The sequence below is a fragment of the Neolamprologus multifasciatus genome, chromosome 7, assembly GCF_963576455.1.
Source record: "Neolamprologus multifasciatus chromosome 7, fNeoMul1.2, whole genome shotgun sequence".
NCBI lineage: Eukaryota > Metazoa > Chordata > Actinopteri > Cichliformes > Cichlidae > Neolamprologus > Neolamprologus multifasciatus.
This window is the reverse complement of record NC_140445.1, coordinates 5,668,110-5,689,506: the sequence shown is the minus strand read 5'-3', so window position 1 is coordinate 5,689,506 and position 21,397 is coordinate 5,668,110. Positions and strand designations below refer to the sequence as shown.

Sequence of the window (21,397 nt, the reverse complement as noted above, 5' to 3'; positions counted from 1 at the left end):
AAGGTGACACAGGGCCCGAAGCACCAATACGAAGACAGATTTCATCATGACGCTATGTAGTACAGAGGTGGTATTCAGACAGTGAGGAGCAGAGCCTTGAAATCACACCACTGACAGAGGGGAGGAGAGACAGGCATATCAGATTATATAACAAAGACCTTCACTGCTCTCTACAGGGGCACAAAATACTCACTTCAGAGAAAAACATGCTTTTCAGAAAATAATGAACTCGTGTATGAGTATTTCCACAAAAAGGCATCGAATTCATTAATTTATTCAAGTTAAACACAACAGTGATAAAAGTTTTAGCTGGCATTAAATATGTCCTTGAGTTAACTAGTAATCTTTAACTGTGAGCCCATCTTAATGAATCACTGTGAAACAAGTTCTTTCTTTCTTTTCTTTTTTTTTTTTTCGGTACAAAGTAACCGAAATACAAAAAGGCAAGAAAAACAAAATTCAGCCTTTCCACCATATCTCATGATCAAACTTAATTTGGTCAAAAAAATCTGAGAAATTAGAGAACAATGTTCAAAAACTTGTTTTTTTATACTAATGAAAGAAAAAGTGGGGCAAATATTATGAATCCTTACATTGTTTTTAATGAATTTGTGTTTGAAGAACAGTAAAAAGTAAAAGCGCTCAATGCAGCAAAAGTCACTGTGAATCTATTGCAATAACACACTATCATTATAATCACTGAATGCATATGCATTAAAACAGTAGTATTTTAATGTTGTACTATGTTGCATGGATTCATGTATCTTATTCTATCATTTAAGATTTTTTTACAAATGCAAAGTACACAAGAGCATATTATGGCAATGCATGCGTAAGCTGATAGTTCATTGAATTTGTGCTTAAGTATAGCTCACTCAGGACTATATTTATTGACAATCACAAAAATTATATTTGGGAAAACAAAGCAGACATTTATTAGAGGTTGGAATCACCAAACATCCCACGATACGATATTATCACAATACTTAACGCACGATATGATATTATTGCGATTTTTAAAAATATTTTGCGATATTCAGATTCTGTACATAAAGGTAAACTTTATTAATATTCATTTTATCTAATATCAAAGTCTCACACTCAGTCTTTCTCTCATTTCAGTTTTATTGTTGACAAACTTGAACGGTTTGTATTACAGTCTAGTCCAACTTAACTGAACGCAACCATCTGGTACAATTATAGCTATTCTGAACTATGCAGTTTATGAAAACTATGCAGCCCCTTCAGCAACTGAAGAATTAGTAAATTAAAACAAAATATAATTTTACATTAAATAAAAAAGTTTTAAACTTAATTAAAATAAAACATGTCTTAAATTAAAATACGTAAACTGTCATGTTTATTGATGCCAAAAAAAAAAAGTTAAACACATTTGGACAGTGAAGCAATGTCAGGATTCTTGCTCAGAAAAAGGATCAACATGCTCTGAAGTCGGAGCATGTTCCAGTCCACAAAACCTTTTTTTGTAACAAAATATCGATTTCTGCTGTCCCTGTATCGATACATTATTAGCAAACACAATATCACGATACTACACAGTATTGATTTTTTTCCCCCACCCCTAGCATTTATGATATTGGGCTGGGTGGAGGTGGGTTGCAAAGTGGTTTGCTCAAATACTGCATCCTGTATGAGATTAGCTGGTTGGGAGTGTAGACTTTACCAGCTGACCCGTCACCTGATGTGGTGTTGCACTGAGCTGGTGTCCAGTCAATCTCCTGTGATTGAAGCTGAGTTTGGCTTCATAGTCTTTTGTTATATGCCACTATATTCCTTTTATTAGATACTATATTTTATTCTTTACAAAAATCATGTTTTTGGCAGTTGGAATTGCTAAAAATCAATGTAACATCTAACATCTAAGTCTTTGGGAGTATCCTAAAAAAGATGAGCCAATTTTATTTGTACCCAGTAACAGTTGCAGCATTTTAACCATTTTGTTTAGTCACAGTCACCAACACGGATAAAAACATAGCACTCTGTGTCTCTGTGTCAAGTCAAATGATTTAAAAGCAACAAATGTTGACCAAATCGCTGCAAAAAATCACGAGGCAGATTTTTAATACAGTCTTTAATACTTGAACATAACTTCAGGGTAAGAAAATAGCAAGATGACAAAATGGTGCGAGGAATATCCTGAGGTTTCTGTAACAAAAATGATTAAACTAAACTACCGGTGTGGTTCTTGAACTATCAGTATGTTGAAAACTGGAGAGCAAGCATTCTAGGAAACAGCAACAAGTAACAGACAAGCGATTGAAAACTCCCGTTTTTGCATTCCCAAGACTTAAAGACAGCAGAATGTAACAGGTAGCCTCCTTCCTGCAGGTTACTGTGCCAGCTCTGATGATTCCCTGCTGTAATCTTCATCTACACTCCGGTCCACATTTAAGGTAACATCCTCCGAGGCGTCATGGTCCACATCGGCCCGGTGAGGCAGGGCTCTGGTTCTGTACTGCTGCACAACTGGTTCTGCAACACAGATGTTAAATTAAAAAAGATTTATGTGAACCAGTCGGAATCTCATGATGTAATTGTGGGATAATGTGAAAGCAAATTATCTTACTAAGCCTGGAATGTCAAATCATTTTACTCCAATTTTGAGTTTCCATCACTGTAAAGAAGTTAAACTACACATTCAGTCTCTGAGACAAAGAAACACAATTTTGACATTATGTCTCAGTTTTTCTACGTGATAAAGAAACAGCAGCAGTAGTAAATGAAAGAAATCTGTCAGCATGACTCTGGGCCTAATTTGTAAGAAGAAAATGTGTAAAATTACACAAATCTATAGTTTAATTACTCTGGTGTATTGTGAATGGCCATGACGAGATCGTTATCAATAGAAAACGCTGTAAAACTTGTAAAATTGTTGTGATAATACAGTTAAAAGTCCTAATTCACATTTTCCAAAGCCACCCTTCGGGCTGGATTGGACTCTTTGATTCAGGAGCCTTATGTTTGACACCCCTCGTCTAAACAATAGATTCTTCCTGCATTAATAAATCTGTGCATTGTATTTTGAAATTGAACTGATATAACTCATGTCTTAAAAAAAGTTTTGGGTAACACCTGATAATAATCACTAATAAAAGCTTGACTCACTGCAACTTATTTTCCAGTATATACCAAGGAGGATAATAACCTTCACAGTTATCAAGAAACGCCAGCAAAACGGGTTTGTTTGAGATGATCTGCACGTTTCCTGAAAACTGCGCCTGTGTGCACAGAAAGTAAAAAAGGACTAGAGATGTTTTTTGTTTGTTTTTTTTACATTTGCAAATATTAAAGCAATTTAAATGGCAAATGCCGAATCAGAAATGGTATTTAGTAACAGCAACTTTTTTTAACTGCTGTACCTTCAGTACCCATAAAATATCACTAGAGGGCGCTCTGTACCCACACATTTGCACAGCCGCCTCAGTCAGGAGGTCAAAACTTGTGTCTAGAATAAAAGTTTGATTCGCTGATCACGTGAATCCTTTTCATGCTTCCTGTTGAGGGCGATGGTTGATGATGGGTTAACTAAAAATCACATTTTAGATACTCTCTATACTCAACATGTGAAAATGTATATATATAAAACACAAAGCAGCACAAAGAGAAGCATGAAAACCAAAAGATGCATCTCAAATGCTTAACATTTTAAAATCAAAAGCTATCACTGCAGGTTACTCATCACCCTCTTTTAATATCAAATCAGTTAAATATTGTGAAATGAATCTAAAAATAATCTTTGGGGGAAACAGGGAGGCTATGAGGCCATAACAGTGGTGTGCTGTTGCATCATGTGATGTTTATCTCTGCCCAGCGCCTGTTTACAAGCACCCTGACAGCCTGGTAAAAGAGAAAACCCTGAACCCTGTCTAATTATCTTAATGTAATTAATGGTTTTGTGATTGAAAGACAAATAGCTATGACCTTTTTTTGGGTAAAATATACACCCGCCCCTCATTTTGTTAGGTCAGCTGCACATCAACGCTAAAAATGTAATCACTAAATGCATTTAGGCATCGAGACGTGATCAAGACGACCTGCTGAAGCACAAACTGAGCATCAGAATGGGGAAGAGAGGTGATTCAAGTGAGTCTGAATGTGGCACAGCTGGTGATTCCAGACTGGCTGGTCTGAGTATTTCACAAACTGCTGATCTACTGGGATTTTCTGACATAATCATCTGTAGGGTTTACACAGAATAGTGTGAAAAATACAGAAAGAAAGTAAAAATCTCTCAGCTAAAATGATGTATTGATGATAGCTCAAATAACCACTTGTTACAACCAAGGCATGCAGAAGAGCACTTCTGAACACAAACTTTGAAGCAGATGGGCTGCAGCAGCAGAAGACCACACTGGGTACCTCTCCTGTGCCTAACTAAGAAAAGGAAACTGAGGCTATAATTAACACAAGCTCACCAAATCTAGACAATACAAGATTGTAATAAAATAAAAACTTTCACTGGTCTGATGAGTATCGATTTCTGCTGCAACGTTTGGCTGTTTGCATCAGAATTTGGCATAAAAATGTGGAAACGTTGGTGGTGGTGTAATAGTGCGAGGGACCCTTGTTACCAACTGAGTGTCGTTCAAACTCCACAGCCTACCCGAGCATTGCTGCTGACCATGTCCATCCCTTTATGACCAAAGTGTGACCATCTTCTGATGAGGACGTCCAACAATAACATGTCAGAAGCTTAAATGAGCTCAAACTGGTTTGTTGAACATGACAAATCAAACTGGTATCAAACTGGCCTCAACAGCCGCCAGATCCAATAGTAGTCTGGCTTCAGTTCCAACTTATCATTAAATAAACAACAAGCTTCGAGAAGTGATGATACATCACAGAAAATATAAATTTCATAAAATTTTAGAGGCTAAAACCTGAAAATGTGACTGTGACTCATCAGTTTTTACGTCTTGCTTCATGTGCATCGTTGAAAACCGTCAAACATTTAAAAGACAAGAAGGCGCTTATTTTGCAACGTACTGTAATACCTCCAGCCACACGTTAGCGTTCATTTAGCTCGCTTTCCTGACCACACCTGCCACCTACATTCATCACGAGTCATTTCATTTAATCAAAGTCTTTGAAACGGGGCGGAGCTTCTACTTTCTCAGAACTGGGAAGATGAGGTTCAGTTGGGAAAAAGCAACAGCAAAGCAACACCATGGTCTCACAGGTACTGGGTGTGGTGGCGGTTAACCCGGCAGACATGCGAAGACAACTAACAGGTTTAGACAGAGAGCTGATGAAAAACAGAACAGATGAGAAAAAAATTACAAAATGTTTTCAACAAAAATAAAAGGTCATAACAGATCTGAATCCCAATTCAAAGGGTTTATTTTTAATAAAAAAAAAACAAAAAACACTGAGAAGCGAGACAGTGAGAGAGGTGAAGGTGGAACCACACACACAGGTGGAACTACCTGTTTCTCAGCTTCTGTTGTCATGAGGGGCAGCCTGCCAAGGGACTCTGTCTCTGTGCAACGTAGAGTCATTAAACATGGAAAGCTCGACTAAATGACCAGCATATACTGTATGTGATGAATGCACGTCTCTTCTCAGAGGACGCATTACATCAAGACTCGTGGATTTGATTCTGAAAACTGATATATTGCACCCACATACTAGTAGTAATGCCAAAGGTCTAATGCTCTTTAACAGCAGCTCACAGGAAACCCTCAGAGCTCTGCAGGCTGTGAACTCAGTCAGAAACTGAAAGCCATTTCTGTATCATTTGTGGAACAGCTTGCACTCAGATATTTAGTTTTTACAGAGTATTTCTCAGAAAATACCGAGACAAATAAGACAAAAACAAAGGAGGGAATTTAATGAAACAATATCATCTGTTACAAAGCTTTAAAAAGTAGTTCAGTTATCTCGGCCCTACAAGAAGACTGTTTGAAAAAAGTAATACTGTGTTTGACAAATTCATGAAACAGATAACATATAAAGCTGAACAGTCTTTTGGGAATGTGTTCATCAGCCTGCTTTCTGAAACTGTTGTTTCTCACATTTTAAGCGGTGACGCCAGCGTTAAATGTCTTACTGCCATTCTAAATGCCACTGACACAGCTTTGTCGGGCCCATAACACCACCGGTGGATTAGCTCAACACTTGGAGTTGGCAAATACCATTCATTCATTAATTCATTCACTCATATAAGTAAGTAAGTAAGTAAGTAAAATTTATTTATATAGCACATTTCACAGATAAAAATCACAAAGTGCTTTACAATAAGATCAGACATACAAGTTAAAATTAATTAAAAGCCCGTTTGTATAAAAATGTCTTCAGCTGCTTTTTAAAGGAGTCAGTAGAGTCTAGACAGCGTAAAGACAACGGCAGAGAGTTCCACAGCCTCGGTGCCTGAAAAGCCCGATCCCCACGTGTTTTAAACCTGGTACGTGGGACCACCAGTAGCCTCTGACCTGAAGACCTAAGTGCTCAGGATGAAGCATGAGGTTTCAACAGGTCAGAGATATACTGGGGAGCTTCACCGTGCAGAGCTCTAAAAGTTACAACTAAAATTTTAAAATGAACCCTAAAATTTACAGGCAACCAATGAAGAGAAGCCAAAACTGGAGTAATGTGTGACCTCTTGTTTGTACCAGTTAAAAGCCTTGCTGCTGCATTCTGTACAGACTGAAGGCGATCCAGAGCTGATTTGTTGAGACACGTAAAAAGACCGTTACAATAATCCAAACGAGAAGAGATAAAAGCATGAATAATCATCTCAAGTTCTGCCTTTGACACCAGTAGTCTGAGTTTAGAAATGTTTCTTAGATGATAAAAACAGTTCCGGACAAGTTGTTTAGAGAGTTTCTCAAGAGACATTGAACTGTCAAATATAACACCTAAGTTTCTGAGACTCGACTGAAATGAAGGGTCTAAAAAACTGATATGCTGCCTAATTTCTGAGAGCATGTGATCAGGTGCAATAATCAAAGTTTCTGTTTTATCTGCATTTAACTGAAGGAAATTGTCATTCAACCATTGTTTGATTTCTGACAGACAATTATTTAAACAAGACACTCATTCCACTCCTGACCAGCGAGCAGCTCCACTGCCGCAGCTCAATATTTAATGCTCAGGAACTCCTGAGCAGCACGGACAGACCGGCCACTGTCACTGTTCTTTATTTCTTAATTAACAAAGAAAAAACACATTAAAGACAAAAAAAAGCAAAGCACCAACCAAAAGTTGTCAAAACATCTGGCAGATCCTCAACATCTGTCCTCTTTTGGTTATGAAGGTCTGCAGAAAAATGCAACAAGATTTGTATCATACTTTCATGGGTAATTATTACCTTTATAGGTTTTACTTTTTAACTTTATGTCCTGAGTCTGATGTCTCGGTGTTCTGTGTTTGTTTATATTATCTTTTGTTCTCGTTTATTCTGGTTATGTCTTTTGTTAGGATTTGCTGTTTGGTAGGTTTCGGTTCTGTACTCGCTCTGTTCCTGTTCTGTCAGTTCTGAGTCTGTGTCTCTGCATATGTGTTGAGTTTCCTGTTTTACTTTGAAGGTCTGTGTGTTAGTGTTTTCAGTTTTGTGTGCTCCTCCTTCTCGTCTGTGTAATCAGTGTCAGCCCTGTCTCCCAGCTGTTTCCTCTCAGTCACTTCTTGTATTTAGTGTCTGCGTCTCTCCCTGCTCGTTGTCGCGTCATTCCCCACTGTGTGTTTTGTCTGCCCGCCTGTTTGCTTGTTTAGTTTAGTTACTTTGCCAGTTTTCTGTTTTGCCTGCTGTCGAGCAATAAAGCTGAGTAGTTTTAAGTTCACTTTTGCCTCCACAAGTTTGCTCTTGGGTCCACAATTCCTGCCTTCACACAGTCATGAAACTTCATTCCAGTTACATTTGGAACACCATAGTTAGAAAATAATTAATGTCTCCAATTTGTAATTTTGATATTTGTATTTGGGGACATGGCTCTACTCTTGGCCTGAGACGTCAGAGAGCAGGGCAACAGGACTCGAGCACCGAACAGACGAGAAATATAACATCTGATATAGTTTGATGTGTAATGAAAGGGTTGGAGATGGCACTGAGCTCATCAGCTGATCTGCTTGGAGTGCTGCCGACCGATCTGACCTGCCAGACTTGGATTTAATGAAAGGTCATTTTTTAAGTGCAGCCATCATCAACTCAAGTGTGCAGGCATAAAAGAATATAAGGGAACGTGTGATATATATTGTTTTAAAAGTAAAGGTTTGTTTATTCTTGTTGGCCAGCATTTTTCAGAGGCTCATACTCACTAGGATACTGTAGATCAGGGGTGGGCAACTCCAGGCCTCGAGGGCCGGTGCCCCTGCAGGTTTTAGATGTGTCCTTGAACCACCACAGCTGATTTAAATGGCTAAATTAGCTCCTCAACATGTCCTGAAGTTCTCCAGAGGCCTGGTAATGAACTAATCATGGCTGTATCCCAATTCAGGGTCTGCAGCCTTAAAGTACGCAGCCTCAACGACCCTCAAGGGCCGCGTACTTAAAGACCGCTAAGGCCGGTAGTGCGAGGCTTGTGAAATGGGACGGTCTAGCCTCTGTTGCGCTGCCCAGGTTGCCTAGCAACCATGATACTAACAGCTGGAAACGTTTCATACAGCTTTGTTTGACAGAAATGAAGGAGAAAATCTTTTGTTCATTTGTTTCTACATGAGCTTTGATCATTCTCTGTAAGATTAAGCTCAGCTATTGAACGGCGTATATTTTAAAGTAAAGGCTTTAAAACCAAGTTAGTACAAACGTCACTAATGTCACATAACTTTGCCGACATGTGGCCAACAGTAATATTTTAATGTTCTTCGTTAGTAAACATTTGCACATAAATAAGTGACATAATATTCAGTACTTACTTAAAGTTTACTCTTCGGGCGCCCCTCATCCGCCGTTTTTTTTCGGCAAAATTATCCACACCCACCGCCCCGCTATGCATTCTGGGATATGTTGGGCCACGAAGTCTACACCACCACGTCCTTAAAATTCAGGGAAATGAAGGACGCATTTGAGGGCCGCATTTCGAGCAGCCTTCAAATTGGGACAGCCTTCGTCGCGTCGCGGTGACGTAATCGGCCTTAAAATGCGGCCTTTAAGGCTGCAGACCCTGAATTGGGATACAGCCCATGTGATTCAGGTGTGTTGACCCAAGGTGAGATCTAAAACCTGCAGGACACCGGCCCTCGGGGCCTGGAATTGCCCACCCCTGCGGTAGATGAAGATAATTACATGACATTTAAAGTATTAAATTAAACAAAGCTTCACATATTTTGTAAAGACAACAGATTATTGGGCTGGCTTACAATCATTGGTATTACTATTTACTAATAGACTCATATTACTGAATGAAGAAAAAATCATATTCACAGACAATAAATACCAAGTCCTACTTATGAATCATTTTTATTTTTTATTAATTAATGACTTGGATACTTTTGAATACATGATTAATTATTAGGTCTGGTGTCGTGCTTGATGAAATATGCAGCATACAAGACAGATTTTTAACACCTGGCACCTGCAACATGTTAGTCTGCACATGTAAGTGGAGTGGCCTCCAGTGGGACAGAGTTCATAACATCTTTTACTTTTACAGGGAAATAAGATGGGGCCCACTGAAATGGTCTGCGGGCCGGCTACATTTAACCCATCGCTAATCCACTAAACCCATATCGCTAGACTTTTGGTATGTTAGTAGTTACTCAGTGGTGGGAAACACACGTGCAGTGGGGTACCTGTAATGCTGATGAATGTCAGTGTAGCCCTGAAACCCCTATGAGCGATGCTGCTGTCCGACGTAAACCGAAGCACCATGGTGCTGTGGTAGGAAAGGACAGGAGGAGGGATGCTGCCGCCACAAAGCAAGGCTAAACAAAGGAATGCAACAAGATATTGAGTGATCCAGGTATAAAAAGATGAATTCTGATTTGATGTATCCACCCTACCAATCTCCTCTGTTCCTTCAACATCTCCCAGGACAGTGAGGGAATCATACAAGCATCTCTCCGACTCCTCCAGGTCAAAATCAGTAAACTCCAGCTGAAAATATAGAAATCAACCAGCTTCTAATCACACATGTCCTAATAATACCTTAAGGAGAACACCAGGTAGGTAAGTTGTGCAGCTCACCTTAACCACATGACCCAGAGGAGCATGGATTACCCAGTGGAGGACACAGTCATTACTGTAGGCTTGTGGGTGATTTGGACTGTGTATAGAAGCCTTATCTTCAACCAGAACAAGTGTTCCACATCCTGAGCGTGCACACACACACACATAAACATTAGCTTACATTAGACAGTTCAGTTTAAAACATTTAAAAACACTCATCTGCACACATGCACATCATTAGCTGCTGTTTTTAAACCTAGAGCGTGTGTGTATTTTTTAGAGTCCTCAGTTAGCCTGTTGTTGTCTCAAGCAGCATCCACCTGCATAATTTGCTGTTTGTTACAAGAACCGCAACCCACAGACACAGCAGAAGCTAAAATTGTGTACGAGCTGAGTACGCAGCGCGTGCATCACTCTGCCAGCTGTATAGTGTATAATCTGGATTGCATAATGCGCTCGTGTATGTTTGCAGTGTGTGTTGTATTTCCCACCAGGATGAGAGTGTCGTTTGACCGCATGGTGCCTAATTACGAAGCCACTTCCTGCTCTGCTAATATCAGAGGAAAAGAAAAGTGTGGCATTGTGGGAATTATTTAGAAGAACTGGGCCGGGCAGCACACTTCCACAGAATATCCCTGAAACACAGAGGCACATGAAGACGTTTAGATATTTACACACACTTTTCTTTTTTTACTTGCAAATGTGTAAAGCTGAGAGTCTCATGTTTGTGCTTTTAGACATAAAAAAAGGGGTTTTAAATCAGTGATATGTATTCCATGAACACGATTCTCGTTGTCAGTGTGTGCAGTCGGGGAGTCATTCAGTGTTTTGCAAAGACTAAACCTGTGCTTACCAGCAACATTTGGCTGCATGGTTATCAAAAAATCCAACAGCCCTATTCATCAGTTCATGTGCAAGTTAAAGAATTAGATACACCGTCAAAGCTGTGGGAAGCTTCATGTTTTCAGCCAAGCTGTTTACGATAAGATATATTATGTAGGCCAACCACATCCTGACCCCAGCACAGTTTGAACTCACAGCCAAGACACAGAAAAACTGCTACCTCTTACAGCCATTTGTAAATTATTTGAACTGGCAATAGGAACATACCCTGTATATAAAAGATGGGCATAGCCTCCACAATGCCACTCACTGGGTTGTGGGCTCTGTTTGAAGCCTCATAGTGGTTTAGCAACCATATTCACTTCTTTTTAAGCCACGAGTGACCACATTTGAAGCGGGGAGGGTGGAGTGCGGAGTTATCAGCTCCTAATGGCAATGGGTGCAACATCCACATCTGCTACTTAGTACTTGTAACAGGCTAACTTACCAGAACAGACGCACGATTTTCTTAGGTCCGTGCCAAATAGCAGGTCATGTTATTTGGAAGATTTTTTTTTTTTTTAAAAATCCAATAAGTGAGTTAGTGAAACTGAGGCCCAGCAGAGAGCCATGAGCTACAGCTGCATGTGTCATCACATGTCACTCAGTGTGGCTACTAGGGATGCAACGATACCAATTTTTTCAAAACAATACGATACCAATACTTGGATCTGAGTACTTGCCGATACAGAGTACAAAAACCGATACTTCTACCACACACACATGCAATGAATTGGAAGACAGGTTTTATTTCATTATCTGCCGATAAAAAATAAAATCTTAATATAAATGACCACAAAAAAATTTCAAGTGAAAAATAAGCACTTCTGTTAAATTATTGCAGAGTCTCCACATTGTAATTTAACAAAATATCACTGAACTATTGGCACTGTCTCGAGCTTTCAGAATAATAAATGAACACTTCTGTTTGGAATAAAATAAATACAAATTAGGTTTGAGAATAAATTAAACTTTTAAATTATTGCAGAGTGTCCATATTGTAAACAAACAAACAAAATAACGAAAGTATTTGGCATTGACGAACAAACTTCTCATTTGCCCGTGGATCATCAGTCGACTGTGCCGTTAAACCAAGGACTGACATCGCGCACACACTGCTTGTCTTTACCTCTTCAGAAAGTTTTGGCACCATTATCACAATTTCATATCGCAGCTCGAGTATGCTGAGAAGACGGTGCAATCCTCTGTTTTCCACGACCGGCATTGGCTGGTCATCCTGACCAATAAAATGAGTCAGAGTCTCTGTTATTTTAACTGCCCGTAGATTTTCTCTTGACATTTTTCATCGCTTTTCCAAAACCTGAGTTAAAGTTGGCTGTTCCGGTCCACACTGCTGACATTTTGTTTAGTCTAGCTACAGCAGCCTCCAGTTTCTCTTTTTTTATCTGGAGCCGCCAGTCTCACTCGTCTAACCCTGTGCCCGTTTAGCGTGGGATGTCCCCCTAGTGGCCAATCTAAAAAACTACAACAAAAATGACAAGCCACCCTCTGATTAATAAAATAAGTTGGTATCGGTTCATGGTATCGGTTAACTTTTATGAGTATGAGTACACACACATTTTACAGTATCGGCCCGATACCAGTATCGGTATCGGTGCATCCCTAGTGGCTACGCTTCTAATTTTAAGCCTCACCTGCATCCAAACGGATGAGGTGTAAAAACAGAGTTGTTACAAAAGGGGAAACCACATTATTTTTTTCACCAACATGTTTTCTAAAGGTATTTTAACATCGGGGTTTGAGGTTGCCATTGTGGGCACTTCTGCATGAAGCCCAGACATATCATAAATATTACTTCTCATTTCGAAGAAGTGATATATAAGAATTTATTTTTAGAAATGTTTCACACGTCCTTTAACACAGCCGTCCCCAGAGGTCCAGGCTGGCTCTGATGCATCTTTAGTACAGTATAAGCTGGTATATTGGATTCCTTTCCCTTACAGTATCTGAATTCTTTCACCCATAAAGATGACATTTCACAACTCCTCCAATCGGGCTCCAAGTGGGAAAGAGTTAGGAGAGTCATTACTTCATGTCCCCCATGGTTGCTCGTATTAAATGAATGAAGGTGAACTGAACAGAAGCTCAGTAACTGGCCTTTTCTTTTTCAGTTACACATATATTGATATTTTTCATTACATTACTACAATAGACTACATATAACGATAGTATTGTGAGACTCTGTGATTCCCACAACATACAAAGTAGTTGTTACTGTTGAGGTTAGCCAGTAAATGATTGTGAGTCAGTGCACTGTAAGCTGAAATGAAGGTGTTTGAAACTCACCAACAGGCCGATGGCTTCCTACTGAAACAGTGAGTCGATCGTACCGACAGTACGAGTCGTTCTCCAAGTCAAAAAGATCGAACTCCAGCAGAATACTATAACCTGGAGGAACGCTGATGCTCCACAAACACAACCTGTGGGAAGGCATGAACAGTTTAACCAGGGCACTGTATTTTCCTTCTTTACATCCATATAATCCTGAGCTAAAAGTCAAATGTTCGTTTTTTAGAGTTTCTCATCCTCGCAGAATTATAAGAAATATCGATTGGCAGTTATCTTATTAAGCATGGCGTTAGCTCAGGCAGCTTCTGGCACATTGGCTGATCTCAGTCACTGCTCATATCAGCACATCTGATTAATTTGCTTTAGGCTGCACATCTGCAAACCACCTCATAACCCACCTCCACCCCAGCTTGTCCATTCAGTCCGCATCAAAATCAATAGATATCGCATCTGTTGCATGGACTGGTTGTTGCTCTCTCTGCCATCTTTTAAATTTATGCACATAAATGGCCTCAAATATAAATCACTACAGATGGAAATACAGTGTTCTCTTGACTACACCGATTCTGACTGAGCAGGCAGTTAGCACCGCCGCTTAGTTCTTCTCTGAAGTGTCACTCACTGGTTGTTGTCATAGCGATCGCCATGGAGCCTGGGATTTTTGATTACCCCGTTAATGTCAGACACAGGCCCGTCTCTCACGCTGCAGAGTCCTGAGACACACGCAAACATCAAAGAAGCATGAGCACATTATGAAATATAGATGAACAAGAGTTGGTGTAATGAGTGGAAAGACAACTCACTTGATGAAACCGTTGTCTGCTGCTGGTGCTCAGCTGAAAGAAGTAGAAAGATGAAAGAGAGAACATAAATATAAATGGAAGAACTTCATCTGTCATCAGAATATTTGTTTCTGGAGGAACTGTGGACAAAAACCCACAGAGTTAAACCGCAGATTAACGTAATCTAAAATGTTCTAATTAGTTAATTCACATTTATTCAATACAAAATGTTTTTTTCTCCTAATTTTCAGAATGACACTGCTGAGTTTAAACAATTCAAAAATGCCTACAGACTTGGTTTTTGTAACCTTTTCTTCTCATAAAAATAATAATAAAAATCTGTTCTAACCATGATGACAGCATCAGATTAAGTCCAGCATGCTTTGATAAAGCTCGGCCTCAAAAGTTGTCTTTGTTGGGATCCACAAAGTGGGCCCATATGGAGAAGCAACAGCTTTAAATTGTATCATGTTAAATATTAATAACAGCAGCAGCTGCTAAATGAACTGCAGACAGCAATCTGCTGCTCATGTTCGTGCATCACACACTGTGTGAAAGCTAACGTCATCATACAGGGATGACACATACAAGATGCTATGCGTCTACTGTACAAAAGTCCTGAGCCAACCCTCATTTCTTCATATTCTGCTTGGAAAATGGGAATAATATGTTATTGTTTTCATAGATCCAACTACAGAAAGGCAAGAAATGAGACATTTTTGTGTATCAGATACATCTTAACTTTTGTTTATTGTTTATTTGAGTTATCTGTTGTGTTTAGACAGTGTTAAGTGGTTTTCTTCAGAGGAAAGAAGCACTGCTCTGATAATGGTCCGATACAAGGGCCGGAATGAAAATGAGTGACAAAGAAGTCACTGTATAAAGGAAAATTTGGAAAGGCCTTCAGAGAGCCGGGACAGCTATCCGGTCGTTAAGTCTGACGTCACTAGCCGTGTCTGGGCCTAAACTCCGCTGCAGGTCCATATATCAAACGATCACTATGGCGTTACTGAGAGTTGAAAAACTGTCTAAAGTCTTTCATCTTTAATAAAATGATCAGCGTTCTGCTCTACCAGGTGTAACAATTGAGTTTAACATCCAGGCATCCATGAAAACGGAATTTATGACATTTAATGGAGTTAGAAGTTAGCAGGAAGTTAGCTCGCTAGCTTCTATCTAAATACAATATAGCATGTCCTGACTGCGGGGTTTTGGAAACAAATTCAAACGTACAGCTCTGTTATCACTTCCAACATAAATGAAGACAGAAAACTAAACAGCAGTGACGTTTGTAGGGTTACTGAAGTTTGGCTAGCTGGTATATAATGATGTGCTACGTGACCGCTAGCGACACAGCTATGTTAGCATAATATAAACAAGCTAACTTTTTTTTCCACTCGATAAAAGTTAACGTGAGTGTTCTCGGTGGTCAGGAACAAATGTAATCGCATGGCAGGATGCTGTAAAAGGACCAAACTTCAGCCAGGAGAACAACTGAGATGATCCATCCACAATACGAGGTTAGTCATTCATATACTGCTGCATGGGCTGGGCTGTAGTTACATCCTAAGGTTTTAAAAACTGAGCTTAAATAAATGATTAGCGGTAATAAAAGCCGAGGGAGGTCAACAGTGATCACTGACTGTTTTAGGAGCTTTTTGAGATTAAATAGAAGAAAATACAAAACATTAAACATGTTAACAACACAAAAGCCATATTAAACGCAGACTACTTTAGGCCCGGGAGTAGGATTCGTCACGTCATCACTTAACGACCGGATTAAGACTGCTCTTTCAAAACAGTTATAAGTAAGTCTGGCTCCTTGGAAGCAAAGTATAAAGAAAGGAAAGGTGACTCAATGCTTTTTCACAGTACTGTACTCACAACACTTAAAAAGCTGGGCGATTAGTTAAAGGAATGTCAAAAAGACAAGTGTGTTTGTATATTACGTCATGAAGGTCTGTTTTTTAAGAACATATTTGAATCGATTGCTGATGAGGAAACAAAGAATCTTTACCTTCATCTCCTGATATTTCAATAAACAGACATTGTTTACATTCCTGTCTGTTACATCACATTTTGATGGTCAAGCAGCACTTTAAAGGTTAGGAAAACAGGTTTCTCACCACCTTGATGTGTGGGTGGAGGCATATTTACTGCAATATATTTCTACAAGCTTTAGCTACTTTTTAAGTTTGTCCCTGACTAAAATACAAAGTGACATTCAGATGTTATCAGATGGATCTCAGGGTGTAATAGCCACTTTGTACCAGCACTGCACTACCTCCATATATGGTTATCATGTGACACACCATGTGTATCACACTCTTTAGAAGCAAATATGCTGTTTCAAAACCTACCCTCTCTCAATTTACGCTTGATCCAAGGCAGCAGCAGCCTGACGTCAGTGAAAATCCCCGGAGAACCTCGTTTGGAAGGGGGGCAGCTGCTGTTGTTTCCCCAGCTCCTACCACATCCTTTATCCCAGGAAGTCACGCCCAGCGCCACCCAGCGATGACCTTCTGACCCTGCTGGACACACCAAAGGACCTCCTGAGTCTCCCTGGACAGAGGATGAAGTCGTGGGTCAAGGGATGAGTCAATTATTTAAGGCTCAGTGGGATAGAATGACTGATTTACGGCACTGATTTGTGCTGTAAATAGAGCATCTGTGAGGATGAAAAGACTTTTAATACCTGACAGGCATCTCTCCCTCCTGTCTCTGGGCCGGCACACAGAACTGTCATGCTCGGCTGAGGCCGGACGAGTCTCTGGTTCATCATAGAACCTTTAAGAGTTTGGAGGACATATTTACATTTGGCTCGGTCAACCAAATCCAAATGCACCTCTCTCAGAACCGTAGGAAGACGACCCCCTAAGAAACAGTTACACAGATTGGAATAGATTAAAAAGCTCCAGTCTAATTTAACAATATTTAAAAGTCAGAAAAACGACATACGTTCCTTTATCCTCCCCCATCCAGCCGTCATGCAAGCGGTCTGAGGAAGGATATTGTCATTAGGTAAAGGCAGACATATCGGCTGGACACGAGCTCCTGTTGAAAAAGTCACATCAGGTCAAATTAAAAACCATGGTGGCCCGAAAGTACAAAACACAACAGAAACACAACATTCCTTGTTTCTGTTTTCACATCATTGCATCATGCTTGAATGTTATTCTCAGCAGTGTCCTTGTGTGACTTTTGCCATTGTTGAACCTGACAAAGAATCTGTAAGTTGTATTTGCTTGCATGTGAGCTATGTGTGTCCTGTGACGAGCTATGATGCTTCAAGCAAGCATGCAGGCTGCACACACATCACTGTGCTCTGAGGATCTGAAGGAACATCTTAGAGCCATTACATATTAAAACTGCACTGACCTTCAGTCTGCTGCTCCCTTCTTTGCAAAGGGTCGCCGCAGCAGATCTGCATATCTGATTGGTCGGTCTTCCTCACAACTCTTGAGGAATTTGTCTCAAACAACGAGTGGTCACATGTTAGGTGAATGTGTTAACCATGCACCATGTAGCCACACCACCCCAGCATTTCAAACTTAAAAATTCAGTGCAGTCAGAAAACTTCTAATATAACAGAGACCTCCCATCTAGATTCAGATACCCGGTTCTTGTGAAATAACCCAGAAGAAATTGTTTGTTTTTTTAAATTTGATAGAAAGGGTTGATACATAAGATATAATTCTATTTTTATAGTTGATTTGCTCCATTTGTAGCCATAACATTTTCTCCTTTACCATATTGATGTCTTGAAACCAGATGTGACAGATGAGGTGTGGATATGAGAAAACATGCTGATCGACTCAATTGCAAATCATCGGCAAATGAGCGGAACTGGACTGAAATTCACACAGTAGACTTGATTTTTTACTCAATATGACCCAGAAATTTAAGAGGCTTATCCCTCAAAACTGTAAATACAAAAAAGTTGCACAAAATAGTTTCCCACCACAGGAAATTTATTTTGAGTGTCTTCATAGTTTTATTTTTGAAATACACCAATTTTTATATACTGCAGGAAAAACGAAAATAAATATTATGATGCAAATTTGCAAAAAAGCAGCATATGCATCAAAATAAACTATTTCCAGCAGTGCAATATGAGTCCTAAGCATCCCAGAAACGACACAGAAAGTCATAAAGTCAAACATAACTTTTAAAAACACCAGTATAGGCTCATTGAGGCCCTGATGGTAAAAAACTACATTTCTGCAAAATGACGTCACTTCCTGTTTCAGGCAGGACATGGCGGACATGCGGTAGTTCGTGCTGATGGACGTAGGAAGTGTTACAAACAGCTGATCGGATCGGCAAAGCGTGTTTCTGGAATATTATGTTTTTGTTGCTGCAAGTGCTTTTTATGCAGTTTTTGCAAAGCTTTATGTGGAAGGAAACTGTGACCGAGGACAAGCTGATGGCATAAGATGTAAGTACAACTCTTCCGGTTTCATATGCAAAAAACATTATTGCGCTAGCTTATGTGGTTGCAGAGCTACCGGGATTTAAAAATAGTTACGCAAAACAGAGTGTGCTCTGTGATCAGTATGACACGTTATTTGATTTTGAACCAATGCGAACAGAAAACTTGCCCATCTGGATGCGTTGGTTCAGCTCTATGAGAGCTATGTCATAGTTCATCGGCAGAGCAGGGTTGTACTTTTCATGGACTGAGACAGACTTGACCAGAAAGACTTGCTCCTCCTCATCGTGTACTCTCTGGTCAAACTCTCCAACGAGGACTCTCACACCACTGAGAAACTCTCTAGAGAGAACATTCAAAGCTTATCGTTTATTCCTGTTACATAAAATGTTCATTAAATTCTGCTCAATTACAAGTCGTGTCAGCGACATAACACTTTATACTTTGACAAAGATGTGAAGCAGTGTGCAGCAGTCATTATCCAGCAGTCACTCAAGATGGATCCTCCACAGAAATGAGAGCCCCTGTTCTGCAGGGAAACCTGAGGACAGACGATCCATAAGAAGATTAAGCAGAGCCGACAGCACAAGTCAGTTTGTCACTAAAAGAAAAGGCTGGTTTACCCTTTTCTTAGTTTGCTATGCCAGCCTTAAAAATGACACTTTTTTCATACAGACCCATGAATGCAGCATTCATGTAAAGTGCAGCAGATGTGTGAAGTTTAAATGTTTAAAATGATGAGTTAGCAAAGTTGCAGTCTCTCATATTGGAGGACTGCGGTGGTGAATAAGGTTTTTATAGCAACCCTTTAAAGCCTGAAACACTAAATAATAACCAGAGAAATATATATTTTTTGAAAGTGAAGCATTTATTGGACCTTTTGACAATTAAAAAAAAATTTGCCACATACTTTATATTTTTGTGTGTCATTTATTTACATTTTTCTAGGGGAAAAACACACGGATGATTTAGAAGTTTTAAAAAAACTTTCAAAAGTGTGTCAAATATGATATACTAGGCATTAAAGGGGTTAAACTGAGCAATTGAGCAACGAAGCAATTTATCCACAAAATTCCATGGAGCTGTCCTTTTTGGTTCATAGTGTAAAAGGTTACTCCCATCTCTTTGTCATTGAGTGATCCTCAGGAAATACCAGCATGAGCAACCGTGTCATGTTTGTGGAGGACAGAATACGTGGTGAGCCTGCATGGCCGGTGATAACCATCAGGGGTGAACAAGAAAGGAAAGTTCAACAATAACTTTAACCACTGATATGCATGTTTAAAGATAAGCAAAATAGCAGTCAGATCAGACAGCTAAGCTAAAGAAAAGAAAGAAAGAGAGAAACCTGAAAGAAGAACTAACTGACCAACCACGGGTGTGATCCGTACATGGCTTCAGTTCCTCCTACCACCCTCAGAGAGGAAACCGTCGGGTTCCACACTTGAGAAATTCCGCATTTCGAACCTAACAGAAAGCATCAATACTTTTGAGACCACTGACAACATTTTCCCTCAGCTCTGTGTCATTTTAAGACATGAAAGGTTGTGTGTTCCTTTTTTCAGCACCCATCCTATTACTCACCTGTTAGAGCAGCAGGGATGCCAGTGTTTACCCAAAAATACAGAGAGAGCAGAGCGGCGGTGGTCCTCATCACTAACCCAAGCATGGAGAAAAGGTCTCATACTGGGCAGACAAAAAGGTTTATAAGGACTTGTGTGATGTGAGGGTATACTCGCAAACAAACCAGTAAAGGCTGGCCGTGATGGTGATTGGTGAGTTCAAATGTCGCAGTAAAAATTAGTTGGAGAAAAGTGGTGAAAGTGTTTATCATCTCAAGGTCAGCTGTGGTGAGGTGTGCAGAGTGTTATTGGTGCCTCAAAAACAGGGCAGCAGCTGTAAAGCCTTCAAGGGGGAGAAACAGTCATAAAACACGCACAAAAGGACAGAGAGAGCGCACTTACTGCCGCACAGCCTGTGTGAAAAGAAGTGCTGACGTAAAAGCAGACAGAGAGGAGGAAAAACGGGGAAAGCAGAGAAATAAAACGACAAAATCTTCCAAGTGTCAAAGCCGCAGCCTCTGTGAATGAGTCCTCTGAATCATCTGACATTCAGAAAAACGTTTACATTTTTAAAATTTCACACAAAAATCTCATTTTCACAGATGTTTGCTTTATTGGATATTAGATTAACACCACTTACTGTATTGCTTGGTCAAAAAACGTGTTGTAAAAGCTTAAAAATAACAAGTCCTGATCGCATTTGTCACTTTGTGATAACAAAAGCGACAACAGGCAGTTGAAAAGTTCTTTTACTTACCAGAAAGCAGCACTGTGAGAAACAACTGTGAGAACGTTTCTCTTTTTCTTAACCTGTGCTACAAAAGATCCCTCAACATGAGAATTTCCTCTCCCAGTTACATTTGCAAATGACTGAGAAGTGCAGAGGAGTATTTTGCTCTGTGAGAGGTGGAAATGAGATACACACCGAGTGTCCCATATCAGTAAAGTAGCAGTATCAGTAGAGTATTCCCAAAAGGAAAGTGTACTGTAGATATTTTAAGAAATACATTGTTCCAACTAAAACCAGTGGGTTCCAAGTAAAAACAGATTTTCATCCAAAGCTGCTCATATTGTTTCCTTAACAGCAGAGATGGGCTGTAATCCGATTACTTTTTTCAAGTAACGAGTAAAGTAAGGGATTACTATTGCAAAAAAGGTAATTAGATTACGCTACTTTACCGTAGGAACGCTGCGTTACTAAAACCGTGATTTTTTTGCGAGAATGTCTCATGACAGTGACGTAAGCGACAACAGCTGTGTGCAGATCAACAATGGATCATATATCGAGTGCAGAGAGAGTATGAGC

The 21,397-nt window shown here is 39.7% G+C and overlaps 1 protein-coding gene across 6 annotated transcripts; it reads right to left on the bottom strand.

Moving 5' to 3' along the window:
- Window positions 1-260: 260 nt before the first annotated feature.
- On the bottom strand, window positions 261-21,172 carry ovch2 (ovochymase 2). 6 transcript variants are annotated; one of them, XM_085169168.1, is made up of 18 exons: window positions 20,849-21,171; window positions 20,269-20,434; window positions 20,114-20,185; window positions 19,899-19,996; window positions 18,973-19,070; window positions 18,699-18,871; window positions 17,056-17,151; window positions 16,793-16,971; window positions 16,458-16,659; window positions 14,119-14,151; window positions 13,938-14,028; window positions 13,313-13,446; window positions 10,615-10,758; window positions 10,142-10,266; window positions 9,958-10,051; window positions 9,748-9,879; window positions 7,219-7,278; window positions 261-2,493 (listed from the first exon to the last, which is right to left on the bottom strand). In XM_085169168.1, the coding sequence occupies exons 3-18, from the start codon at window positions 20,181-20,183 to the stop codon at window positions 2,351-2,353; spliced, it is 1,872 nt and encodes a 623-aa protein (XP_085025294.1). In that variant the 5' UTR covers window positions 20,184-20,185; window positions 20,269-20,434; window positions 20,849-21,171; the 3' UTR covers window positions 261-2,350. The 6 variants fall into 6 exon arrangements, with proteins under 6 accessions (XP_085025294.1, XP_085025297.1, XP_085025292.1 ...); XM_085169171.1 differs by lacking the exon at window positions 20,269-20,434 and having other exon boundaries at window positions 16,793-16,884; window positions 20,114-20,215; window positions 20,849-21,172; XM_085169166.1 differs by lacking the exon at window positions 20,269-20,434 and having other exon boundaries at window positions 20,114-20,215; window positions 20,849-21,170.
- Between the last annotated feature and the right edge of the window lie 225 nt (window positions 21,173-21,397).